The 21,495-nt window shown below is 37.5% G+C and overlaps 1 protein-coding gene across 1 annotated transcript in view; it reads left to right on the forward strand.

The window, feature by feature from the left end:
• cspg4 (chondroitin sulfate proteoglycan 4) overlaps nt 1-12,289 on the forward strand; it is a 61,880-nt gene extending 49,591 nt beyond the window's left edge. Inside the window, exons 5-10 of the mRNA XM_051099900.1 lie at nt 40-216; nt 2,802-3,000; nt 5,508-5,639; nt 5,888-6,048; nt 6,438-6,621; nt 7,167-12,289. Coding sequence (XP_050955857.1) covers nt 40-216; nt 2,802-3,000; nt 5,508-5,639; nt 5,888-6,048; nt 6,438-6,621; nt 7,167-8,974 — 2,661 coding nt within the window. The 3' untranslated portion in view covers nt 8,975-12,289. The remainder of the gene's footprint in view (nt 1-39; nt 217-2,801; nt 3,001-5,507; nt 5,640-5,887; nt 6,049-6,437; nt 6,622-7,166) is intronic.
• The last annotated feature ends 9,206 nt before the right edge of the window (nt 12,290-21,495 follow it).

Here is a 21,495-nt window from a genome sequence, read left to right on the forward strand (position 1 = left end):
ACTGGATTTTTGATAGTTGTGTATGTTGTGTTTCCTCAGGTGCAACAGGGGCAGGTGTACTACTTCCACGACAGCAGTGAAACCACAGAGGACAGTTTCACCGTCATGGCGTCCGCTTTTCACATCAACCGTCGAAGCGCGTCCTTGACCATCGGCATTACCATCCTCCCTGTGAATGACGAACCGCCCCGCCTCCAACGCAACACTGGAATGGAGGTACACCTAGACCTTTTCCCCTGTTTTAAACATTAATGAAGCTTCTAGAAAAGAGACGTAGTCGGAAAATTCAGAGCGGCTCCCTCCGCTGGAACACAGAGTGTCATTCAGTGCTTGCTCGATGTTGTCTGTGGTTTCTGGTCGCCGTGGAAACTCATATTTTTGGAAAACCATGACGGTGGCAAGAATTCGGCTTCTGGGCTGGAGGGAAAACCGACCAATCGGAGACGCCGCTAGACTCCCGCAAAATGTGAAATAATGATATGTGTGTTTTTCCACATGCGGATAGTTCCCTTCTCGTGCACGCGTGCTTTCACTCTGTCTGCTTCTGTATCAGACATGCTTTAATCCAGGATACCTCAATTTTCGACGGTTACTGATGATAATAACAGAGAAAGTCCAAATTCAGACCTGCTCTTTCCAAAATTGTAAACACAAGTTTTACCAGCACAGCGTCTAACACACACACACTTACAATCGAATGATCTCACTAAAAAGTACCCGGCTCATATTTTTCCCTAAAATCAAAAGGGGGAAAAAAAAGATTCAAATACGTAATAAATATAACATTTATACATATTTTACAATAATAAGTATTAATAATATATAGTATTTTGCAGGATTTCGTAATTTGCACGATATATATATTTAATTAAAAAATTATAGTTATGTATATTTTAATTTCTAAAATTATTATTGTGATGTGAACAAAAAATTATTCTAGTGACCACAATGTGACAAAAAAAAAACTACTGAAACTACAAATATGGATATTATAATAGATTAAATGAAGTACAGTAATATGCATTAATAATATATAATATTTATATATAAAATTATACTTATATGTATTCTGTTTGCAGGATATATTTATATAAGCAATTACACATTTATACAAAAGTCTCATTTCTTTATTCAAAAGTTATAGTTATGTATATTTTAATTAATGAAACTAAAATTGGGTAGAATAAATTCATTACTACTATGGTACCTACTTATTGTACTAAAATAAATAATCATTATTTTTACATTACAGTATAACATACAGTAATACATAGTATTTATAAACTTCTTATAGTAATAAATTATTTTTAAATGTATTTCATTTGCAGGATATATATATATATATATATATATATATATATATATAATTACATTTAAATGTATTTTATTTGCAATTCAAGCAATGACAAATTTATACAAAAGTTTAACTTTTTAAATTCAAGTTATAGTTATGTATATTTTAATAATAAAACTATAATTTTATTATTTTGATGTAATTAAATTTAGTAAAACAAACACTACCATACCAGCATAATATACAGTATATTATTTATAAAATTGTCATAATAATAAGTATTAATAAAACATAGTAAAAAATTCAAGCAATTGCATATTTATACAAAAGTCCCATTTTTTAATTTAAAAAATGATAGTTATGTATATATTAATTTATAAAATTATAATTGGAAATTTAAAGTGGGTAAATTAAATTCAGTACAATACTACTATGGTATCTACTAATTGCACTGATGTCACATTACAGTAATGTGAATGAGATTTTGCATTTTGTTCCAATAATTGCCATGAAAATAAAGACCCAGTGCCAAAAATCACAACGTTCCTAAAATGCCTTCGTTTTACAATTTCATACGGTTTTCCTTTTGATTCTGGCACAAAACATGAAACTTTTGTGAGATTTATCCACACAAAACACAATCACACTATTACTCAAACACATACACACACAGTAATATATCAGTTCTGGGCCCTATAGAGACACACCAGTCTAATCAGAGCGAGATTGCAGTTTCCCATCAAAGCAGGCCTCGGCACGGCATGCTGGGATTTGATTTGCCATGCAGCCTCTGATCCATGTTACATCTATTAAATATTGAGTACGAAGAAACAGCAATTTCCAGCCCAATTTGGGAAGATATTTGTTTCATAAACGTCACTCGTGCTGTACTCTGGTCTAGCGTTGCCATCTAGTGGATGCACATCCATATACAACACAGTAAGTGATGTAAAGGTCTTTGAACAGTCACCAGAGGGCAGTACAGAGAGTTATCTGTCATGACTAATATTTACCCTGGTAATGACACTGCATTGCCCTCCATTAAACAGCACTCGCAGGAGGAAAGAAGATGATTTTACATGCACTTAAATCTTGAAGGTCACGTTATGCGGAAACTAGATTACTAACTGATAATGAGTTTGTAGACCTTTCTGTTCCAGGGCACTACGCCATGTACTCAATTCCAGTTTTTTCCCTCGGCCTCTCAGGAGAGCGGGAGATGGAGGCAGTGAAAGTGTTGAGGAACAGATAAATGCGTGTTGATGTGTGGCACTCATGCGGCGGCCCTGCACTCTCCCAGCTGAATTTCATCGTTTAAGAATGTCTTTCAGCAACTTGTCCATTACACATCCATTAGAGCAGCATCAGAGGAGACATAACTGCCTCTTTCACATCCCAACGACTCCAGACAGTTAGACACCTCTGAAAACAACAGTTTAGTTGTTCCATCTTGTTTATTGGTTTGTTTATCTCTCTTTGTTTGTGTGTGTGTGCTCTCCCCTTTTAGCTTCTAGCCGGAGAGGAGTCTGAAATCACAGCCAAGATGCTGAGCAGCAATGATCTCGACACCCCTCCAGAGGAGCTGGTGTATGCTATCGAGATGCCCAGCAATGGGATCGTTGCCTTTAAAGTGTCCCCGGATGACAGCGTGGACAGTTTCACCCAGGCTCAGATTAATAATGGAGAGGTTTTATTCATTCATCAGGGTGGGTTGACATCAGTTTCTTTGAATCAAGTCTAAAACTTTTGACAGCTGAATAAAATATCAGCTGCTAAAGAAAATAAAACAGTAGGCCACCAGATGAGGAGCCAGAAAAGAGATTTGGGGTGTGGATATAGAACAGACTTGCAAGACGTATGTCTTAAGATAATGTACATGTGTTACTGAAATATGTAGCAAAAAAACCCATGAAAGATATTTTGGACGCCATTATTTCAATGACGTCAAATGGTTGCACTCTGTGAGCTACTGCCGTTACCTGTTGCTTATTTACTGCCACACAGCTTGGAAAATAAAATACTGATTTGATGACCACAGCTACTGAAATAGCTTACAGGAGTCAATGGATATAAGCGTAGGCTTAAACCAAATGGCGTACCATCGATTTTTCCAGACAAGGAGTCTAAACGCCCCTGGATATTGAGTGAAATCCATGCTGAGAAACTTCTTCAGACAAGCGTCGCCATGTTTACATCCTGCCAGGATGGCATCTAGCGTTTTTCATGCCGTTTGTAAGCTCTTTCAGTAGCTGTGGTCAACTAAACACCTCAAAGGCATCAAGGCTAAAGTGGAGAGAACAAAGACGCAGGTCTTTAGAAAGTTTTATTCGTCCACAGGCATCTTCCCATTCTTTTCTCCTCTTCTCATTGCTAGGAAAGCAGTGAAAACTTACATCGCCCTTCAACTTCAACACCAAAAGCCACACAATGTGGCATCGTATCAGTATTTTATTTTCGGTACAAAATAGCAACAGGTAGCGCCAATAGCTCACTGAGAGCAACCATTTGACATCATTGAAATAATGATCCCCCCATAATCAAAATATGTGTAAAACAATGTGGATTGTTTTAAATAACGCAAATCTTTCATGTGTTTTCCACGTCATATTTCAGTAAGAGATATAATTTACGTTAAATTAGTCTTAATACCCAAGGTTCCCCAGCCACCCAGAACACCATAGCAATATGTTAAAAACCACCCAAAACTGCGTAGCAACATAGTAAAACCCACTCAAATTGCCTTAGCAAACATATAACAACATGCTAAAAACAATTTCAAATACCTCAGAACACCTCAGCAATCATATTGAGTAGCAACATCTAAAAAACTGTTCTGAACACCTTAGCAACATGCTAAAACCCACTCAATTTCATACTAGCACATTAGCAAATGCCTAGCAACATGTACATCAAGATGTCTGTTAAAGATTGCTTCATCTGGAAAGCTGCTGCTGTGTACAAACATCTTAGAGACATCTTTAAGATATCAGTTTTACATACATTCCTAATCATAAACATTTTAAAGACACCTTCTAAATGTCTATTTGACTTCTGACAGAAAACATCCTAGAGACATCTTACAGATGAGCAAACACTCTAAAAAAACACATCTTGCAGATGTAAACGCAGACGTCAAATAGACATCTCCACGATGTACATGTGCTATCAAGATAGTAACTGCAAAGTAACATGCTAAAACCCACTCATTAAAAAACAACATTTTTTGTTGAGTGTTTGCTCATATGCGATACATCTATAGGACATTTCCTATCAGATGTCGAATAGACGTCTATAAGATGTCTTTAAGATGTTTATGATTTAAAATGTATGTAAAACTGACAACTTACAGACGTCTGTCAGATGTGTGAACACAGCAGATGCTTTTCAGATCAAGTGATCTTTAACAGACATCTTGCAGACGTGCATGTGCTATCTGGCATACTGCTTCATCTGAAAAGCATCTGCTGTGTACAGATCTTATAGACATCTTTAAGATGTCAGTTTTACATACATTCTAAATCATGAACATCTCAAAGACATCTTCTAAACGTCTATTTGACCTCTGACAGAAAACATCCTAGAGGTGTCTTGTACCTGAGCAAATGCTCTAAAAAATGCATCTTGCAGATGTAAATGCAGACAAATAGACGTCTCCATAATGTACGTGTGCTATCAGGGTGGTAACTGCAAAGTAACATGCTAAAACCCACTTATTAAAAACAACGTAGCAGTCATATTCAGTAGCAACATGATAAAAACAACTCAGAACATCTTAGCAACTACATAGCATATGTTACAAATGACTCAGAACAACTTAGCAATCATATAGTGTAGCTACTGAATGGCAACATGCTGAAAAATATTCAGAACACATTAGCAAAAGCATAGCAATATGCTAAAAACAACTCAGCAATCATAGCAAAGTAGCAGTAGCACTGCATAGTAACATACTAAAACCCAAAAAACACATTAAAACAACTCAGAAAAACTTAGCAGTTATATAGAGCATGCAAAAAACTATTGAAACCACACTAGCAACACACTTGTAACCACAAAGCAAATCACTATAACCCATAGTGACTTTTTTGATAGAAGTTCCCTCAGAGAACTTCTACTTTGATATCTAATGTGCTGCAAGGAGCCACTGAAGAACCCTTGTTTTCAAGTCTATAACATGATGTAGTGAATATAATGTGCTTTTGTCTGCTCTCAGGCTCAGAATCTGGTGGGTTCAGCTTCACCGTAACTGATGGAGAACACACTTCACCTCTCTACCGCTTCCCTGTCAAGGCGAGACAGCTCACCATCTCCATGGAAACGGAGGGAGAACTCATGGTCTTCCCAGGTGGGCTCCACACGTCCAGAGCTCACATCTGCCTCTCTCTGGGCCAATAAAGAGCTTTCATTTGGCCCAGAGAGAGATAGGGATTTGGAAAAACTGTTTATTAAATATCAAACTTTTGGGGAGGGGGGTTGGGTCGTTTTTCATCATGAGCAGTCTGTAATCTTATCTGGAACAACCTTATAGATCAATAATAGCTGCTAATGAAGAATTCAGTGGAATGATGTGATTTGTTTGATGACGCTTGTCAGGCACTAGGCAGGTGATCAGTGGAGATATTTTGCGGGCCATAACAAGTGAAGACGGTGATGAAATCACATACTCACTAGTGAAACCTCCTCGCTTGGGACGAATAATCAAACCTAACCAGCGCGGACAGTTTGAGGAGATCACCAAATTCACACAGACTGAGGTAACATTGTGTATTTGTGTACATATACTTGCAGAGGAAACCAGCAGCACATACAGCTAAAGTTTAAGATTTAGATTTTATTAGTATTAGTAGTATTAATACTAGTAGTGTTATATATTATATAAAGCCTCTTCCATTGTAATGCCTTCTCTGGCCACAAGAGGGCAGCATATGTGTTGATATTATTAGTGGACAGTAGAGGGCAGCACTATTCTCTCATACAGTCAAGCTTTTGCTTGCTGAATCTAAACTTATAAAATCTGCATAAATTCCTTATTTGTTTGTGATGCTTCAACATCTAACCATTTGATTTGTTTTGTGAGCAGTGTTAACAGTGTTACTGCCAGTTATAAATGGGTTTTTGTTTTTGATTTCTCTTGTGTGTTTAGTTGGATGCAGGTGCTGTGTATTATGAGCATCAGATGCCTTCTCAGCCCTTCTGGGTCCTAAAAGATTCTGTTGAGCTGTCCCTCAAATCTCCCCCAGCAACAGAGCTGCATCACAGCCTGCCAGTCACTGTGTCATACTACGCAGCCAATCGAAACGTGTCATCTCAGCTCTGGAAGAACAAAGGTAGCTACCAATTAGGCATCATTTTTTTGAGTAGGGGTTTGAACCAGGTGCTCTTTGTCAATTGATACAAAACTGAACAGACGACTGTTAATAATGGGCAGATGTGGTGGGAACAGGACATAATGCAGGCCACATTTAAACTTGTATTTTCTGCATGAGCACTGTGACTCAGTGTGGTAGGAGCTTGTATGCCAGGGTTTCTCAAATCTGGCTTAGCTCAAAACCCAGGGGTGCCCAAACTCGGTCCTAAAGGACTGGTGTCCTGCAGAGTTTAGCTCTAACCCCAGATGCACCTAAACCAGCTAATCAAGCTCTTACTAGGCAGGCTAGAAACTTCCCAGCAGGTATGTTAAGGCAAGTTGGAGCTAAACTCTGCAGGACACCAGCCCTAGGACCGAGTTTGGGTACCCCTGAAATACTAATAGGTCAGTTTGATCATAGTTTGGCCCTCCTGGGCCCTGTTGTATAATAATCTCTAGGACACAAGTCTAATAAATAAATATAATTAAATTCTTTTCCTTTGGTGTTTTGTTAATGTGTTGCAGGTGTTTCCGTGGTCCAGGGTCAGTCTAAAGTCATTGACAGCTCTGTTTTGGATGCCTCCAACCTGCTGGCCAGTTTGCCTGAGCAGAAACGTGCAGGGCAGGACATTGTTTATGAAGTGCGTCGATTCCCCACTCATGGACGACTCACTCTCGGGGGGTCTGACCTGCCTCGGGATGCTCCCCATTTCCTGCAGGATGACGTGGCACATGGTGATCTGGAGTACAATCACGATGACTCCGGAGCATCTTCTGATACCTTCTCTTTCCGGGTCCATCTGAACCCCAGCGGTCGCACTCCTCAAGTCCAGCCTGGTGCCGTGGTTCTGGAGGAGATCTTCCTGATCTCCATTAGACGGCGAGACTCAAACCCACCAGAACTTGTAAGCTTGGACTTGCTCCTGGAAGCACTGCAGGGCTCCACAACCACCATCACCAAAAACTACCTCAACACAGTTGACCAGGACAGCACACCGGACGAGGTCCGATTTACCATCTCTAAGATTCCAGCTAACGGATATGTCATCTACACCGACTCAGGAGACCGGATCAACCAATTCAGCCAGGAAGACATCAACACTGGGCGGGTTGCTTTTGTTAGTGACGGAAGCCTATCTGACGGTTTCATGGAGTTTATAGTGTCTGATGGGAAACACCAAACGAACCCATACACGCTGCACATCGGAATCCTGGCCAAGTCTTTGATACTGAACAAAGCTCCAGAGATTCACGTAAGGCAGGGAGATGACGAGACGCTAATCACAGAGGACATGCTGAGCACCTCCACTGGGGGTCCCGTTGAGGAAGAAGTGCTCTATAAGATCACCAATGTCCCGAAATACGCAGCCGTAATGGTAGACAGACAGCCTACGTCGGCATTCACGCAGAAGCAGATCAAACAGCGAAGAGTGAGTGTCCGTTTCGTCAAGTCCACCTCACCGAGAGATAGCGTGGCATTTGTGGCCCGAAGCAGGGCGGCGAATGTGTCCTCCGTCCTTAACATTACCGTGAAACCGCTGGCAAAGGTAGCCCAGAATCCCCTCCTCCCCAGAGGTGCTACTGTACTCGTAGACAGAAAGCTGTTGGACGCTGCACCTCTGGCCAACAAGACCAGAACATCTCCAACCTTCAGCATGATCCAACAACCCCAAGGAGCTCGGTTTGTCAAGAGAGGTGGGCCAGATGATGGCCAACCAGTGAGTTCATTTACCCAACGAGACCTGGATGAAGGTCGGGTAGCTCTGGAAATCTTAAACACAACCGGGGGACAAAACGCTGGAGGTCAAGGTCAAGATGAAGCACGGTTCCTCCTTAAAGCGCATGGTGTTCCTCCTGCAGAATGCGTCTTGCCCTTTAATGTGGTTCCTTACGACCCATCTAAAGCTTATGGCGCTACACTGCTCAAAGTGCCAGCGGTGTCCACTTCCGACAACAATGATCCAGGTCAACACGAGCCCATGTTGAGAGAGGGTGAAGTGGCTTCTGGCAGCACTACGTCAACTCCTGTGGTGTCTAGACGAAATACATTGTGGGCTATCCTTATTCCCATCCTCGTCATCCTCCTACTCATGCTTCTGGCTGCAGTGCTGGCCTACTACTTGGTTCGTCGCAACAAAACCGGAAAGCACAACGTCCAAACGGTGGCGGCAAAGCCGAAGAATGGAGAAGTGAGTCAGGAGACTTTTAGGAAAACCGATCCCGCAAACAACATCCCCATGTCAAACATGGACTCCAAAGGGGCGGATCCTGAGTTAATACAGCACTGTCGGACAACAAACCCAGCACTGAAAAAGAACCAGTACTGGGTTTAAGATGGGGAGGCGACCAGACACTTGTGTTTTCAAGGTCCTGAATCATTCCAGTCAGTGTTATACAGTATTCTCGCCATTATTGATGCTTACCAATTAAAGTCCAGCACATATTTGAGTTTAGGGTTTTTTAGATGGCACAGCCAGATCTGTGTGTGTGTGCTGATGTTCTAATAGTCACATGGTCATTTCTCAGCTGAGATGGAATTAACCAACTTTTAAGGTACTTTTAAGGTACTTTTGGACAAGAACATAACATGTTATGTTTGAACAATCCTTTGTATGTATGTTTAGGCAGTAAATGGTTTAAAATGTTATTTTTCAATGTTATTTACATTTATGTTTGGTGTTTGTGTTGCTTTTAAACATCAACCTTTTTCCCAGCTGCCTGTTTTCTTTCGTGACACATTGCGTGATTTAAAATTGTGCTGACGATTTGTCACCTTTGTGATCACTTGTTTAAAAGAATATTTTGAGTTCAATACTAGTTAAGCTTTGTTAACAGCATCTGTTATATGATGTTGATTACCTGAGAAAATAACAAATTGGCATGCACTTACAGTGGAAGTCTATACAGCAAATCACTAGCTATGTTTCCATCACCCTGTTTTTATGCGCAATTTAAAGTTTCGCTTCAAAAACGAGTGATGGAAATGACACATTTTGAATAAAAATCCCATAATTCACAAAGCTTTTACACACACTTGAGGTGGTTTCTGACTTGTATGAAGAGGGTTAATACGAATAATGGGAGATGGAAATGCATTTGTGGAATTTTGTTCTATGGGACGGCATAACCTAACTAACTGGCGGACTGATCTCGTTGCACAACATCTGAAATGTTGTTACGGTTATTCTAAAATTCTTATTCCACCCCCCTGGAACACGATTTTTACTAGGAGACCCCTCTTGAAATGCAATTGGGCTAGTTTTGGGCTACTAGTTTTGGGAAACCTGACAACCCATGCCGTAAACTCAACTCCACTCCACTCAAAAAGCCCATCCACCTAGAAAAGTAGTCCCATTGTATTATTTTGTATTGGTATTATTTAGACTAGTTTTTCCCAAACCTATTCCTGGAGGCACACCAACAGCACACATTTTTTATGTCTTGGATCTATTTCAGGTTGTGGAGTTTCTACTAATAATATCATGAGTTGATCATGAATAAACCAGGCGTGTTTGAGTAGGAAGAATTTGAAAATGGGATTGATTTAGACAACTTTATAGCTCAAACAACATTTTGTTTGAGCTTTGTTTGAACACACTTTGCAATGCATTACCATAGACTCCCACTGCAAGTGCTTACTAAGAACGTATTTTCTGTGGTAACTGACACTGTAACAGTTATAGATGTATTAAGCCGAAAGTATGCTTTGGTTTTCTGTTTTCAATGTGCATGATGACATTTCAACCATTAGCAGGGTCTGCACAATTTTTGTGCACTAACTGGTGGGTCTACTTGGTGTCAAGTCTCATAGATGGGCGGTTGTAAAGAATGGGCAAACGAATGTGTAAAATGAAGGAAAAACTATGGATAGTAAAGGTGGAAACAATGCAATGGATTTAGGAGGAAACAGAAGGTACCTGTGTTTGTACAACTTGTATAGCAATATCTTTAGGCGTATTAGCTACTTATTTTTATACACAACTCTCTGCTGTCCTCTACAGGTCAAGCAAAGTATTACAAAGTGACAGTGTTATGGTCAATGGAGTACAATTTGAAAAGGCTAGTATGTTTGAATGTGCAGGAGATGTAACAGCAGTTGGACAAATTAAACACACTCTGCTTCCGATTATGGTGCTAATGCCGCTTCGAAATCTTTTCATGCCTGCTTAAGAAGAGTAATTTCACAGCCACGCCACATACACTGCTCAGTTTTGATGGTTCAATAGTGTAAATAAGAATTCATGTTTACTTATCATTGTATCAGCTGTGTGAAAGTACAACAAACAGCCTTACTGAATGCTTTTAGTTATTTTTCTATAAATCTATCTTTTCTACTCTGTTGTACTTGTTTTGTCCGTAAAAGCTTTCATCCACTGCACTGATTACAGGCACTGAAGAACTGTAAAGTTTTCTCCTCTAGAACTGCAGCCACGGACAGGAAGTGAGTCAGCAGTGGCTGCATTCACGCTGTGTCCTGATTGGCTGCAGGGAAGATATGAGGTCATTATTCCTCAGGCTGCAGCATCTATTTTCCAGGGCTGCTTCTGAGCTCAGTTCACAACTTTTGTTTTAGGTTTATATAAATAGAGAAAAATCTGTAAGTTGTTGCATGGCTGGGTGAAAGTATGTCTGAGCATGTGCATCTTTACAAAATTATGTCTAGGGTTTACAGAAATCTCTGCCGTCTGAGAAATATATATCTGCAGTGATATTCGGCGAACAATATAGTGATAAATTTACCCGACCTTACAGGATGTCGTTAAAAATCACTATGACTTTCTTTCTTCCAAACTTTGTCACTGAAATTTAATTAACACTGTTGTATGGAAACACCAGCCTGAACAACTTTTTTTATGTTCCACGGATGATGGAAAGTCATACGGGTTTGGAGCGACCTGAAGGTGAGTGAATAGTGTTTTCATTTTCTCTTCCTTAAAAAATGTTTACAGAATGACTGCCCATTTGTTACTGGTTCTCACTGGATTGCAGTTAATCATTTGGATTCTCAGTGGGGGAACTGTATATTTAGTTGTTTGACTGGTCGTTTGGCTTGTACTATTTAACAATAGTGGCGTTCCTTATAGTCACAGACCAATTTTTCCTCATCATTCCAGCGTTTAAATACATAGAGGCATGATCGGTTCCCAAGGTACTGCATATGGAATTTATATCACTGTTGTTGATCCGATTTTCCCTTTTCTTTATTAAGCTAGTATTACCTGCATATCCTGGGGTTGCGATATCCCATCTGAGACCTCTCAGGACGTTTGTATCTGTGTTTCTGCAGAGCAGAATTGAGATCACATTAAAACTCAGGACATCAATGGTGTTTGTTCTCTGGGTATTTATGGGAAATATGTCGACCTTAAACCCAAAACCATGTACAACCCCACAACCCTCTTCTTTTTTGGTGTTTTTGAATTCTGTTTGCTTGTAAATATATTATGTCAGATCACATATCCTGTCATAAGAATCAAAATGCACTTTTCTCCAGCTCTTTGATGATTTCATTTGTGGGTGAGACGTGAGAGTTTTCATTTCCAGTGTTTATTTATTTTTAGCATCTATATTCAGTTTAGTTTTTGTTCTTTTAAAACGTTTGTGAACTCATTATGTCCCTATAGAAAAAAGTAATATGTCATGGTCCCAACAACATAAAATAAATTTTTTTTAAAAGTTTGCTTTTGTTTCTTGAATTACGTGCTACACATATTTGTATTTGTTACATAACATGTTAAAACTAGCATATACATTACCAGTCAAAAGTTTTTGCACAGTAAGATTGTTAATGTTCTTTTAAAGAAGTCTCTTCTGCTCACCAAACCTGCATTTATTTGATTCAAAGTACAGAAAAAAAACAGTACAATTTCAAAATATTTCAAATATTTTTACAATTTAAAATAACTATTTTCTATTTGAATATATTTTAAAAATGTCATTTACTCCTGTGATTTCCAAGCTGAATTTTTATCATCATCACTCCAGTCACATGATCCTTCAGAAATCATTGTAATATTCTGACTTGCTGCTCAAAAAACATTTATTATTATTATTTTTATTATTACGTTGAAAACTGAGTAGAATTTTTTCAGGTTTCTTTGATGAATAGAAAGTTTAGAAGAACAGCATTTATCTGAAACAGAAATATTTTGTAACATTATAAATGTCTTTAGCATCACTTTTGATTATTTTAAAGCATCTTTGCTAAATAAAAGTATTAATTTAATTTATTCCCAAAAAATTCCCCAAAAAATTATACTGACTCCAAGCTTTTAATGGTATGGTGTATAATGTTACAAAAGCTTTTTATTTCAGACAAATGCTGATCTTTGGATCTTTCTTCTCATCAAAGAATATGCAAAATCAGCATATTAGAATTATTTCAGAAGGATCATGTGACACTGAAGACTGGAGTAATGATGCTGAAAATGTAGTTTTGATCACAGGAATAAATTACATTTTAAAATATATTCAAATAAAAAGCAGTTATTGAAATAGTAAAAATATTTCACATATAACTGCTTTTGCTGTATTTTGGATCAAATAAATGCAGGCTTGGTGAGCAGGAGAGACTTCTTTAAAAAAACATTACTCTTACTGTCCAAAAACTTTTGACTGGTAGTGTATATATATATTCAATCAAATCTAGTCTGTGCTTCATTTTGACCAGCAGATGGCACAAGGGTGTCCATCAGTGTTTCATGATCTCTCATCTGCGCTCATTCTTTCCTACAAGCGGCCTTTTCGCTTTCTTCAGATTTTCTTGGCTCTTTCTTCGGAATAAGACTCACTGTCAAACGCTCCATAGACTTGTTACTGTAGCTGACATGACTGTTTTGCAGCATATTACTTTGGCACCTGTTACAGATCTTTTTATATTTAACAGATAACTTTTTATTTCACACATTTGCTAGTTAAAAAGACTTTTGTTTTGAAGTGTCTCACCATATGAAGCAGTCAAAACACCTCAGCTCAACCAGCCAATCAGGTCACGCTCCAAACATCCGACACGCCCACCTGAAAAAAATGTGGAACCAAGAAAGTAAACAGTCATAATAATGGAGGTGAATTGAACGGTTCTGCTTTCTGATTCGACAGCATTCAAACGTATTTAAACACCTGTTCTTAATTATATAAATGATGGAAGATTTAAAGATTGTTGCAATGCATAATGATTGATATATTTGGGAGAGAGAATCAAAATAATTCAAATATATGCTTTAAAAGTATTTTAATTATTGGGTTTGGCTATTTGGCAAATACATGTTTTACAAACAGGTATTAAATTCAAGTGTACATTCATGCAATCTCCACAGACAAAAGAACAGGGCCCTGTTCTGTTCCAGCCTCAGAAGCGAGACAATGAATGTTAAACTTTGTTTTTGTTCATTTATGTCAATAGTTGCAAGTTTTGCATTTAAAATGCACAAACTGGACACATTTGCATAGAAATGCAGAAAAGCGCTTCATGGTTTGCTGAGTCTTTCAGTCTTGAAGAAAGAAAGGCAGATGTTAGGGTCAAGAAAAAAAGAGCAGGGTCACCAGAGTTCATGCTTTCTCTTTCACGGTTTCTCTTGTCAGTGGTCAGTTGTGTCAATGCTAAGGTTTGTGTGTCAAATCAATGCACTTTAAAATAAATACATATTAGTCAGGTTATGAATGAAATTCTTAACGATATTGAAAACAATGTTTAGCAGCAGTAAGTAACTACGCAAATTTGCAGTTGATATATTTCCTTGACCCAAAAACATGTGTAGATCATATGAAAGGGCCCCTTCTCCTTCTGTTCATCCCGTCTGGGTGAAATGTGCCCCACAGTTCTGTTTTTTACATCCTGCAACTCTGTTAACATTTCCAACCCCTAAATTAGCTTTTCCTGCTTCCAGTCTGCTATTACAACACCCATGTTTCCATCTGAGGTCACCTTAGAATCTGTGAAATCATCTGTCAGTCTTGCTTTTTATTGGTCGAAACACTATTGTAATGGTCAAATGTGTTTACGATGGTGCAATGCATTAATAGGTTTCAAAAAATTGGGTACTTAAATGTTCTCTGGGTGAAAGTAGCCAGCAGGAAATATTAAGCGTAGTGCCCTAGTTAAGAGTCTACACGTCTGGGTATGTGATTTGAGACTTGTCGTCATTGTCTCTGAACTCCAGGGACTTTAGTTTCCATAGTGCAGCTCTCAGGGATGCTACAGAGAAGATATGCAGTCTGGGTAGACCGTTAGCTTGAGGAATGAGCTCTGGAAATGCACTTAAACGTTCTCAACATATAATGTAACATGAAGAACTTCTTTTTATGTTCATAGAAGCTCAAAATGCCTCCACAGTGAAACAAGGAGAAGAGCACTGTTTGCAAACAACCACTGAAGGAGCTTTATTTTTTAGGAGTTTTCTAAACATTGTATGTCTGGTGCCAGATAATGTTTTCCCTCTGTAATATAAAGTTTATATGCAGGTCAGATGTGTTGGTGTCTCGCTCCTTGTGTCTTGTCCTAGAACCATGTGAACCACAGAGAGAAAGAATTTGTACAAAACTCTAGATGGTGAGTTGGCACGCATCCTGTCATAGCAGGATCAGGCTATTTACTGTATCTTGCTCTCTGTTTTCCAGATAATACGCCCAGTATTTTATCAGCAAATAACAGGGCAGAGGCTCATTGGCAGTAATGTTATTGACTTAAACTTGCTTTCTGTGTTGTATTGCATGAACTATTGAACTGTGCCATGATTTAATGCTCATTTATGACCGCTCTATTTGACAACCTGAATAAAAGTTATCTGTAATATCATTCATCTTGTCAAAAAATCCTATAGGATTCCAATGGGAAACTTGTACAGGATTCTAATAAGGATCCAACTGGAAGAGTCTTATAGGACAAGACATTAATATTCTGCAGGTCCATTCCTATAGGATTTCAATGGGATCCAATTTGGCAACTGGTCATATGGGAATTTTTTTTTTTTTTTTTTTTTCTAAAGGTGCATTTTCTACTGTAAAAGAATAACTTTGTTATTCTCAGGGCAAAGCAAAATCACATCATAACACAGAACACTAAAACATTAAACAATATAAATTTAATATAGTTTAATTTGTAATAAACTGAAATAAACTTAGGTTTGTGTGTAATGTAAAGAGAGAGAGAGAAACAAAAACATCCAATTCAGTTCAGGAAAAACCGAAAGTAGGAAGAAGATCGTATCCAGTCTATTTCAAATGAAGCAATCACTCCTAATGCTCTGTATAAAGTAAACTGGTTCCTTGTCAAAAAATCCTATAGAATTCCAATGGCAAACTTGTACAGGATTCTAATAAGAATTTCTATCATATTTTGGAATCATTCCTATAGGATTCCGACAGGAAGAGTCTTATAGGACAAGACATTAATATTCTGTAGGACCATTCCTGTAGGATTTTAATGGTATCCAATTGGGTGACTGGTCATTTTATTTATTTATTTTTTTTTTTTCTAAAGGTGCATTTCCACTGTAAAAGAATAACTTTGTTGTTCTCAGGGCAAAGCAAAATGACATCATAACACAGAACACTAAAACATTAAACAATATAAATTTAATAAAGTTCAATTTGTAATACTGAAATAAACTTAGGTTTGTGTGTAATGTAAAGAGAGGGAGAAAAAACATCACTGTGATTCTTTAATATATATTATAAATTCTGTTTTTACGTCGTTCTTGAAACGTAAACATTTAAATGGTGGCTGTATTAAACTTGTTTTCGTGACAGATTTATTCAAACAGAAGTTACATTAAATAATGAAGAGATCATGAACAGGTTAAGTAAAACGTATACTGAATATGTAAAATCCAATATGTAATGTTCAGATATATTTGCAAAATGCTCCTCTGTAGAGTTATTTTTATTAGCTGACTAACAAACTGAATTGCTTTCCTGAGGTAAATGTTATGTCCGTTGCATACTGTTTACAAGCTATGTTACCGACGTCTTTCAGGTTAAAACACTGATTAAGCGATTACGTGAGACACGATGCATGTACTGTTTCTTTCAACTTACCTTTTGGTGTTCATTCGTGTTTATTTTACGAAATAACTAGCTGTAAAAAGGAAGAGATGATCGGTTAACGTGAGCTCCGCTCTGCCGCTAGAACTGAGGCGACTACGATTTGCCACGCCCCTTTAAAGCGCGCCAAAACGCCATTTATCGTTATATTTTCTCTGTAGATTCAACAGAATTTGAAAGCTGTGATTTTGTTTAATATCAGAAGTAACAACGCATAAATCTTAGTGTGATTGGACTGCAGGCATCCTACAAATAATATTTTGTTCAAGCATAAGCTGAAAGCAGCATAGACTAAAAGATCTTTCATCAAAATGGAAATAAATTAAAAAGGATAACTGATGTTGTCAACCCAGCCCTAGCACCCACACAGCTGACACTTGTTTTAGCTTGTCTATGTTAAATGTTGACACAGGAGAAGCACTAATGCCATATTTCAGACAATGTTTTTTTATATATAAGCAAGGACTATATAAGCTATTTAATATGAGTTCTTATCGATTCAGGATACAAAATAAATAAATAAAGATTTTAAAGTCATTAAAAAGTTAATTGATTTTTCCCACCTGTACTTTAATATCACTGCTCTAGAATTGCTCTGTTATGTTGCCTTCAAATTGCTCTACTGCTTTATAATTGCTATGTTGTATTTTTACTTATGTCCATACTGCTCAGCCTTTCCTCATTGCTCTACTTAGCTCATCACTGCTCTAGAATTGTTCTGCTCTGTGACCCTACTACATTAGAATGGCCCCACTTATATAGTATTACTGCTCTATAATCGCTCAGTTCTACAATATTTACATCTCTGTATAACAATTCTGCTTTGTTTTACTGCTGTACTATGATACATTGATTTGTAATGCCACTGCTCTAGAATTGCTCTGTTCTGTGACCTTACAGCTCTAGAACCACTTAACTTTAGTTTAACCACTTTTAACTTAACTGTAACATTAGGCTACTACTTTATTATCGTGCTGTTCAATACTTAACTATAAAACCTCTGTTCCTCTAGATTTGCTCTGTTCTGTGACCTCAGTTCTCTATAATCGATCTGCTTTCCTTTACTGCTCTACTTAGCTTCTCTGCTGTTTAACATCGCTGCTCTAGAATTGCTCTGTTCTGTGACCTTATTACACTAGAACCACTCTGATTAAATAACATTACCGCTCTATAATTGCTTTTTTCTGTAATCTCACTTCTTTATAATGTTCTGTTTTCCTTTACTGTTATACTTAGCTACTCTGTTTTTTTAACATCACTGCTCTAGAATTGCTCTACAACTGCTCTGTTCTGTGACCTTACTGCACTAGAATGGCTCTACTTACATAACATCACTGCTCTATAATCACTCTGTTCTATAATCTTACTTCTCTATAATCGATCTGCTTTCCTTTACTGCTCTACTTAGCTACTCTGCTTTTTAACATTGTTGCTCTAGAATTGCTCTAGAATTGCTCTCTTCTGTGACCCTACTACATTAAAACCACTCTGCTTAAATAACATTACTGCTCTATAATTGCTTTTTTTCTATAATCTCACTTCTTTATAATGTTCTGTTTTCCTTTACTGTTATACTTAGCTACTCTGTTTTTTAACATCGCTGCTCTAGAATTGCTCTACAATTGCTCTGTTCTGTGACCTTACTGCACTAGAATGGCTCTACTTATATAACATCACTGCTCTATAATCACTCTGTTCTATAATCTCACGTCTCTAAAATTGCTGTTTTCCTTTAATGCTCTACGTGGCTACACTGTTTTTTAACATAACTGCTCTAGAATTGTTCTGTTCTGTGAACCTGTTACATTAGAACTGCTCTCCTGAACATCACCGCTCTATAATCGCTGTACTCTAATCTCACTTCTCTATAATCACTCTGCTTTCTTTTACTGTTATATGTAGCTACTCTGCTTTTTAACATCACTGCTCTAGAATAATTGCTCTACAATTGCTCTGTTCTGTGACCTTACTGCACTAGAACAGCTCTGCTTATATAACATCACTGCTCTATAATTGCTTTGTTCTATAATCTCACTTTTCTATAATCGCTCTGCTTTCCTTTACTGTTCTACTTAGCTACTCTGTTTTCTAACATCACTGCTCTAGAATTGTTCTACAATTGCTCTGTTCTGTGACCTTATTGCACTAGAACTGCTCTACTTATATAACATCACTGCTCTATAAACGCTCTGTTCTATAATCTCACTTCTCTATAATCGCTCTGCTTTACTGTTCTACTTAGCTACTTTACCTTTTAACATCACTGCTCTAGAGTTGCTTTGGAATTACTCTGTTTTGTGACCCTACTACAATCAAACCACTCTACTTTCTACTCTGCTTAGCTCTACTCTACTGCTCTGCTTAGCTACTCTGCTTATTGACTGCTCTAGAATTGCTCTGTTCTGTCACCCTAATACATTAGAATGGCTACCCTTATATAGCATTACTGCTCTATAATCGCTGTTCTATATTCATATTTCACTGTATAACTATTCTGCATTTCTATACTGCTGTACTAAGATACATTGATTTGTAATCTCACTGCAATGTTTTATAATGCCACTGCTCTAAAATTGCTCTGTTCTGTATCCTAACTGCTCTAGACCCGCTCTGCCTTTGTTACGTTACTATAACCTCTCTGCTTCTCTATAATCGCTCTGTTCTATAATCTCACTTCTATATATAATCAATCTGCTTTGCTTCACTGCTCTACTTAGCTACTCTGCTTTTTAACATCACCACTCTAGAACTGCTCTGCTCTTTGACCCTACTACACTAGAATGGGAGCAGTCATATAACTTATATAACATTGCTGCTCTATAATTGCTCCGTTCTATAATTTTACTTCTCTGTATAACAATTCTGCATTTCTATACTGCTGTACTGATACATTGATTTGTAATGTCATTGCAATGTTTTATACTGCCACTGCTCTAGAATTGCTCTATTCTGTGACCTTACTGCTCTAGAACCGCTCTACTTTTGTAACATTACTACTTTATATTCGTGCTGTTCTGTTCTTTAGTGTCATTTTGGTGTGTCCCTACCTCTGTTCTGTGACCTTTATGCATTCAAACCACTCTCATTTTGCAACATTTCACCTCCATAATCATTCTGTTCTATAATTGTACTTCTCTATAACTCTTCTGCTTTTCTTTACTGCTCTACTTAAAACTGACCCATTCTTTAGCCTTTCTGCAGAAGGACTGCTCTGCTTTTTAACATTGTTCCTCTAGAATCTTCCGCTTTGAAACATTAAAACCACTCTGCTCTTTTGAACTTACTTCTCAACTTCTTAAATGCTCTAGGACTGCTCTGCTTAACCTCATCTATATCTAGTGTCTAAATATCTAGTGCTCTGCTCTATGAATCCCACCGCTCTAGAACCTTCACTTTTTTGCATGTGTCAGCATTTTTCTGCTGTATGATCTCACTGCTTATGATCCCACTGCTCAATCATTTCACTGCTCAAGAATCTTATTGTCCCATGATCTCACTGCTGAGGGATTCATTTGAATGTAAATAGCTGTGTGCACACCAGCGTCACACTCAGTCCCTATGACAGATTTCTCCACAGGGCATGTGTGATTTTAGTGCGTATGTTGTAGGAGGCTCCTCCGTTCTCACGCAACCATCAAAAAAATAGGGAGTTGAGAGTAATGTCCTGTATTCAATTCTGACTGGATTTGATTAACAGATGCTTGTGCCCACAAATGAGACATGAAAAAAATGGAGAAAGAGACTGAGAAAAAAGAACATTTTGAGTTTGTTGTTTAAGGAGATCTGAAGGCACGAGAGGAATGTAGGCTCAATGTTCTGAGGAAGTGACTGTTGTCTTCTGGGAACGTTGCTTGGCTTGAAGGCAAGGGGCGGAGACAGGGGAAGGGTCGCACAATTAGGGGGTGTGTTCCAAACATTTCCTCATACTTCACTCTCTCTCTTTCTCTCCAATCTGGCCTTTATCCAGTATCTACATCTGCAGAGTTTGGTAACTGTCTACTCCCTCTTTACAAAGAAGCATAAATATTGTAAAATATAAAAAAATTATATATGTGTTGTGTTTATTATTACATCTTCATCTTGACCTCAGGGTTTCTACAGAATGACTAGGGGAAAATGTTGATAAATCATAAAGAAATTAAGGCTAATTAAGTCTGCACAGCGCTCTGCACATCTTAAGTTTAACTAAAATAATGATTTTGTAACATGTTTGTAAATTAAAGATTAAAAATTAAATTTTCCTATAGCATATATTTCTATCCAAAGCAATGCAGATATTCTGTATATTTTAAATATTTTTCCAAATATTAATGCTAGTTGTAAATTAGGGTTTGTTTGTTTTTTTTTTGATTACTTAGAAAAGTATATTTTATAAATAAAAAATTTTGAAGTATAAAGCCTAAAATAGTTTTTTTTATAAAACATACTTCAACTAGGTGAGTAAAGTTTGAGAACAAATTTTGAGTTGGCTTGAGAAAGCCTAGCCTGCAAGTTTTTATAACAGTTGTAAAAGTATGAAAGTTGATGTTGCTATCATGATTTAGTGCATTGCTTACATGATTAGTAGTGCATTGTTTTAGCATGATTAGCTTGTTGCTTGTGGTTTTATAGGCTGATTACAATGTTGATTAGCATGTTGGTAGCATGTTTCTAACATGATTAACGTTACTAGTATGTTGTTAGCATGTTTTAAGATGATTAGCATGTTACTACCATGTTGCTAGCATGATTAACATGTTACTAGCAGTTTGCTAACATGTTTCTAACATTATTAGCTTGTTACTAGCTTGTTAGCATGTTAGCATGATTAACA

This window comes from Labeo rohita, chromosome 25, assembly GCF_022985175.1.
Source record: "Labeo rohita strain BAU-BD-2019 chromosome 25, IGBB_LRoh.1.0, whole genome shotgun sequence".
Lineage (NCBI taxonomy): Eukaryota > Metazoa > Chordata > Actinopteri > Cypriniformes > Cyprinidae > Labeo > Labeo rohita.